Source organism: Vicia villosa, unplaced genomic scaffold (assembly GCF_029867415.1).
Source record: "Vicia villosa cultivar HV-30 ecotype Madison, WI unplaced genomic scaffold, Vvil1.0 ctg.000316F_1_1_1, whole genome shotgun sequence".
NCBI classification, from domain to species: Eukaryota; Viridiplantae; Streptophyta; class Magnoliopsida; order Fabales; family Fabaceae; genus Vicia; species Vicia villosa.
The window spans coordinates 404,738-411,846 of record NW_026705137.1 but is presented as its reverse complement, the minus strand read 5'-3'; the positions used below and the strand labels follow the sequence as shown (position 1 = coordinate 411,846).

General features: G+C 33.6%; 2 protein-coding genes across 2 annotated transcripts; one reads left to right on the top strand and one right to left on the bottom strand.

Annotated features, from left to right (window-relative positions):
* Window positions 1–1,689: 1,689 nt before the first annotated feature.
* On the top strand, window positions 1,690–2,217 carry LOC131626638 (uncharacterized). The gene is made up of 2 exons (XM_058897473.1): window positions 1,690–1,872; window positions 1,942–2,217. Exons 1-2 carry the CDS (start codon window positions 1,690–1,692, stop codon window positions 2,215–2,217), a joined length of 459 nt encoding a protein of 152 aa, XP_058753456.1.
* Window positions 2,218–2,793: 576 nt separating this feature from the next.
* Window positions 2,794–6,812, bottom strand: LOC131626637 (uncharacterized). Its single transcript, XM_058897472.1, has 4 exons — window positions 6,446–6,812; window positions 4,456–6,300; window positions 3,639–4,120; window positions 2,794–3,568 (listed from the first exon to the last, which is right to left on the bottom strand). Exons 2-4 carry the CDS (start codon window positions 6,295–6,297, stop codon window positions 2,794–2,796), a joined length of 3,099 nt encoding a protein of 1,032 aa, XP_058753455.1. The 5' UTR covers window positions 6,298–6,300; window positions 6,446–6,812.
* Between the last annotated feature and the right edge of the window lie 297 nt (window positions 6,813–7,109).

The window sequence follows — 7,109 nt, the reverse complement described above, 5'->3', positions numbered from 1 at the left end:
TTTCAAAATAATTGAAAATTTAATTTCCATTAACTCTTTTATTTTCATAGAATACATTTTACTTTTAGTGAAAGATACTTTTATGAATGTTTATATGTTTTTTTTATAAAAATAAAAAGATTAATTATGTTTAACAAAAAAATAATTACATAAATGGCTGGATAAATATCTATGTTTATATAATAGTGGCATGAGAATATTTCAGTGGTCAAATATGTGGGGCTATAAATGGCTAATTGGTTAGTGGAAATGGTGAATCACTGTGTAATGTTTGTGCTTTTGTTTCTTTTAATGCCAACATTTTGGAACTTACGCTACATGACATATTTAAACACTTTTCTAAAAAAATAAAATACAACTGGTTACATCTAAGTAAACATGTCCGTTATATTATTATTATTTTTTATTTTTTAAATAAATTATTTATTTATAAATATTACAATTTTTGTAAATTGATTCACCTATTTTTAAATATATTTTGAATCCAAAAATATATACTATAATCTTATTGTGTTTTTTGTTTTTTTTCTATCATAAATTAATTTGATTGTTAAAATGATTTTGTATAATTTAATCCTGATTATTGTTATTTACTTTTATAGCTGTGATTTATTATTATTATTATTATTATTATTATTATTATTATTATTATTATTATTATTATTATTATTATTTTAAATATTAATATTATGTCAATTATTATTATGGTTATTTTTTTATTGTTGTGGCTCAATATTATTATTATTATTATAATTTTAATTATTAATATTGTGTCAATTGTTAAATAGTATATTATTTATTATTTATATTATTGTTGTTATCATTATTATTATTATTATTATATTTATAGTTATTATTTATTCTTTATGTAAAGGTGAAAGAAATTGAATGATATTAATATTATGTTTATAATATTATGTCAATTATTATTATTATTATTATTATTATTATTATTATTATTATTATATTTATAATTATAGCCATAAAATATTTAGGAAAAAATAATAATAATAATTAAATGATAGCATGAGAATAATATTAATATTCAATTAAATATTATATTAAATAAAAATTGAAAATTGTAATATGATGTCACATAAATATTACGGTTAGTTGTTACTAACATTGTTATCAAGACAGCTTTGAATTTATATCAAGCAGATTTTTAATGTTGTTTAACTGTTAAACAGTTAATTTTAAAAAATGATTTATATTTTATTTATAATTATTTATTATCCTACTTCATTTTTTTCTTTCTACAAGAAATATTTAACTTAATTTTGACAAAACACTAATTGGTATTACTTTGAACATTAAAATAATAATTAAAAAAAATTTCAAAAACCAAAACTTAAAATAGAATGGAGATGGTTAAATTTTCAATGATATTTAGAAAAAGGCAAAATTATACGCAGGGTCCTTTATCTTATTTTTTTGTAACAAGGTGGTCCTTTAAGTTTATTTCGCTACAAAGTGGTCCTTTATCTTAACTAACGTTTGCACGTTTGACCTTTTCTACAAACTCTGTTCCAAAAACGCTTAGGTGGCAGTAACGGCGCTGATGTGTCACTTAACAGTGCTGAATAAGCATTAATTATAATATTTATTCTATATTAGGTCTGAAATACATAGTATTCAATCTCCCCAATTTCAAATTGCTTAGAACCCTAACTTCCCCAAATTCAATTAATGGCCTCATATGGTAGCAGCGGTCCAAATCGAAGAAGTCAGAGCTCTAATACATTCATTTCAGGTGCTTCTCAATATGAAATTGCACCCACTTGTTCGTGTGGAGCCAAAGCAGTTGTTAGAACAGTTAAGAAGAAAGGAAGGAACCTTGGGAAGCTATTTTGGGGATGTAGATACTTTGTGGTAAGTTTAACTTATTTTCTTGAGTCATATTTAACTTATTTTCTTGACTTGTTAATGTTTTTTTAACAGAGTGAACCTGATAATGTTGGGTGCAACTTTTTTGAGTGGTATGAGAACCATTACAATGATGAAACCAACCCAGGGATTCATGCTTCAGTAATTTCCAAATGTTCCAAATGTGAAGAAAAAGATGTAGAAATAAAGATGCTTAGAAGGGCCTCTGCAAAGGATGACAATGAGATGCTGAAGAATTGCATAAAAATGATGAAGCTACAAGTCTATGTCATTATGTTTTTAGTTATGCTTGTTGTAGGGTTGATGTTTACTTTGATCAAGCAATGGTGAATGAATAACCAAATTGTACTGCAGTGTAAAACATGAAGCTAATTTATATCAATTCTGCATATTTTGTGTTGTATTTGTATCAATTCTGCATATTTTATGTTGTATTTGTATAACATTCTGCATTGACCAATGTACGAATTATGTTACTACAATATAAGTAGAAGGACCTGGTTGTTACAAATTTAAAACAAATAGTCTTGTTTTGTTACAATCTTAAATATAATTTACAGGTTTTGTTTATATATTTGGTACCTCAAAAAATAACCTAAAGAAGAACTTAATAGATTGAAACAACCATGTCTTCAAAATACATTGATATAGTACATTGATATAGTACTCAAAATACAAAGGCAGAATCAGATATGTTTTAGATCCATATTAGGACCTAACTCCAAAATAAGAACCATATATTCAAAATTAAAGGTCTAGCATGAGTACAGCAAGATTACAGCAGTACATCAACATCAGATCCAAAATACAAAGTAACAATCCAACAAGATTACATCAGTACAGCATGCAAAAAAACACAAAATAAACAAAATGCAGTAAAACCAATCCAACAGAATGCAGTATCATCTATTTTCCCTTTCTCTTTATGGCCAGCTTTGGTCTCTGGCTTGTTGGTGGCTGAAATGCAGCAGTTGATCCTTGTCTTGCCCTTCTCATTGCAAGCAACTGAGCAATTGTGATGGTTTGTCGTGTCTGGACTCTTGTTGTTGGGGCTTCACCAACTTGGGGCTGGCTTAGAGATGACTGTCTTGTTTGCATTCTTTGGATTGGTTGAGATTGGACAGTCTGTGATATTGGTTGAGATTGGACAGTCTGTGATTCCACATTGGTTGCAGTTTGTGATTCAACATTAGTGGCAGTTTGGGATTCCACATTCGGGACAGTTTGGGATTGCCTTGGAGCAGCTGGACAAGATGCTTTGTTGTGTCCAGACATACCACATACTCTGCACTTGTTTGGCAACCCCTTTCTTGAAACATGTGTTGCATCATTCCTCTTTTCATCAGCATCCTTGTTTCTCCTTCTTTTTGGCCTACCTGGTGCTCTTCTGGTTGGTGGTGGAAGTATATCAGGATATGGTGTCAACTCCCATAATTTTTCCACATTTGTTGGATAAATCAATGGTTGGTAGCAATCCTGGTAAGTATCCTTCCTATAGTAAGAGGGAATGTAGTCAGTTGGGCTTTCGGATCTACTTTGGATGCAACTAATTGCATGATAGCAAGGAATGCTAGTGAGCATCCAACTCCTACAAGAGCACTCAAACTTCTTTAGATCAACTGTGTATTTCTCTCCAGTCATATTTGTATGCCTCACTTCATAAATCATGTCACCTGACAACCTATACAACAAATTACTCATATCAGCTTAAATAAATCATCAACATATATTTAGTAAAGGGTAAAAATTACCTTGCTATAAAGAACCTTGATATTTCTTGTCTTCTTTCAAGTCCCTTCTTAATTCTTGGTAATACAGATTCACTGTAATCCTCTATCTTTGCCCGGTTAGTTGCCCATCTATCCATTAGGTACCCTCTGATTTCCTCTAACATTGTTACAATAGGCTTTTGTCTTGCACCCAATATAACACTATTAAAGGTCTCAGACATATTGTTGACTAACACATCACTTTTGGTTCTATACTTAAACATAGACTTACTCCAAAATCTTGGGGGGACCTTCAACAAATGTTTGTAGGCCTCCTCATTAACCTTCCTCATTTCCCTCATTTCCCTTTCCCAAGCTTGGGGGTATGTTGCCTTGGCTGCCCTCCAAATGATTTCCTTCAATTGCTTTCCTGGAAACTTCTTTCTAAAGTTACTATACAAATGTCTTACACAAAATCTCTGGTCAACGCCAGGTAAAAACTCCTCTAGTGCAGGTAACAGCCCCTGTTAATTAAATGCAATTGAAAAGCAGATAAAAAACATCAAAAAACTAACACATTTGTTACATTTTAAAAAGCAGAGGGACCTATATGTGACAACTTAAAAACATTAAGGACTTGATATTCTTGCAGATCTGAATGTTTTTAAAAAGCAGAGGGACCTATATGTGAATAAAAAACAGATCTGAAATGAATGTGATATTCTTAAAAACATTAAGGACTTGATATTCTTGCATATCTGAATGTTTTTAAAAAGCAGATGGACCTATATGTGAATAAAAACTGATCTGAATGTGATATTCTTAAAAACATTAAGGACTTTATTAAAAAAACATTTACCTTCTGCTGATCTGAAATGAATGTGATATTCTTGCAGATTTCTGGACCCCCCAAGTCTTGGACAAGTAGTTCAAAGAACCATGCCCAAGAGTCTTTAGTCTCGGCTTCAACAACAGCCACTGCAATGGGCAACATTTGATCATTGGGGTCTCTACCAACTGCTGCAAGTATCTGACCTCCATAATTACCCTTTAGAAAACATCCATCAACTCCAATTATTGGTCTACAAATACGAAAACTTTTCTTGCAAGCATCCAGACACATGTACAACCTATGAAAGCTTGGAAGTAGTGGTCTGCTAACATGCTCTTCAGGTTGATGTTCAGTTGCTTGTACATTCAATTTGATGGTGCTGTTTGGGTTAGACTTTAACAGCTCATGTGTGTAGTCATATAGTCTTCTATATTGCTCTTTGAATGAACCTTCAACAATGTTGAGTGCTGCCTTCCTTGCTCTATAAGCCTTCATCCTATTCATACCAGCATTCCATTTCTCATGCACTTTCTCACATATAGCAGTTAACTTCACATGAGGGTTAATTCTAACAGTTGAGTATAACTTCTTTCCAAGCCAGTTGGTGTTAAACATCCTTACATTGAACTCTCTATTACAAGTGTGTTTGTCATTTAATGTTCTCAATTGCCATGTATCGTCATTAGACAATTTAGAACACAAAGCAACCCAACCACATCCTTCCTTGCAGCCCACTCTTACCCTTGTTTTGTCATTCTTGACAAACCTTAAATCCCTACCATTGTGGACAGCATAACTTGCAACAGCTTCTTTAAACTCCTCCTTTGTTGAAAATAATGTTCCTAAGACCCACTTATAGTCATTAAAATTCTTAGGTGCAACAAATGATGGATGCTTAGCCTTCTCACCCTCATCTGAATAATCACTACTCATTTCATCTTGACTTTCTAGCTCTTCAGTTACATAGTCAGAATCTGACAAACCATTACACGACCTCTTACCTGTACTCCTTTCCCTAACTCCAAATTCAAGAACATCCTCATCACTCGGTGGTTCAACATCTACTTCCCTTGAACCAAGTTCAGACACTTTTTTTTTCTTTGGTCTTCCCTTATGTTTCTTGGAACTACCTGCTCTCTTACTGGTCTTGGGTCTCCCACCCTTCCTCTTTCTACTTACAGGTGTTTCATCTACTAGTATTTCATCTACAGGTTGAACACATTCTTCTACCAATACTTCATCAAATCCATCATTTAGGACCTCATCATCTGAGTCATCAAACCTGTGCCCCAATGCACTATCATCACTGTCAGGTTGGTTATCAGTTTGGATTTCAGGTTGCACATCAACTTGTGGATCACCTTGGGCATCATGTTGGTCATCATTTTGGGCCTCAGGTTGGTCATCATTTTGGGCCTCAGGTTGGTCATCATTTTGGGCCTCAGGTTGGGTTTCAGTTTGGTTGTCATTTTGAGCCTCAGGTTGGGTTTCAGTTTGGTTGTCATTTTGGGCCTCAGGTTGGGTTTCAGTTTGGGCCTCAAATTGGGCCTCAGTTTGGTCTTCCTCAGGGGTCACTATTATTTCAGGTTGAGATATAGGGTGGACAATGTATATTTTTACCTTCCCATTAGTCTTGGACCAATTAAGTGCTTCTATTGCACCAAAGTCATCTTCTAACGGCTTCAATGTTCCAGCAAAGTCATACCACATCTCCAAGACCCCTTCGTACTTCATCTCTTTCACAACCCCTAAGATCTCAAAGTAACTCCATCTATCACCATCACACGTCCAGTTAGTCAGTTCCCCTCCTTCATATTTGTCACCATCAAAATACCCCCCATGGTGAAAATCAACATTAAACCCATCCATTACCTGTTAACAGTATGAAATTCCAGACCCAACAATCAAATAAACAACAAACCCTAACATCAACACATCAAGCTACTATCAACGTAACATTACACCTAAACATACAACCAAACACACAAAATAAAAACTGGAAATGCAGCTTTCTTACCTAGGTCAGCTTCGTTTGCTCACACGAGTTATGATTCTCCAGTCGCTTCGTGTTCGTCTCCAAGCCGCTTCGTGTTCGTCTCCAAGCCGCTTCGTGTTCGTCTCCAGTGGCTTGTCGTCTTCGTCTTCAAGCTTTGGGTTCAGTCACACGACTTGAAATTAGGTTTAATCTGAAAATTAGGGATAATCCTATTTTGGCATGTGACAAATAACTAGTTCACCAGAGTTAAATGACACATCAGCAATGGTTACTGCCACCTAAGCGTTTTTGGAACGGAGGTTGTGGAAAAGGTAAACGGTGCAAACGTTAGTTAAGATAAAGGACCACTTTGTAGCGAAATAAACTTAAAGGACCACCTTGTTACAAAAAAATAAGATAAAGGACCCTGCGTATAATTTTGCCTTAGAAAAATTACGAGATAAAAATCTCTAACTTTATGCAACTTTAGATTTGTTTTTAATGACAAACAAGACCTGTATTGGAGGGGGTTCAATTCAAATGTATTTTGGTTGATGGGAAAGTAGTTTTCGAGGTTTTTTTTTTTAAATTTCTTTACCCACCTCCCTATGGGGGGTCACCCCCAGCGAAATTCCCAAACTACCCCTGCTTCGGAAATGAACTTCCGAAGCGCTTTTTTTTAAAAAAAATTTCCTTGATTCGGAAG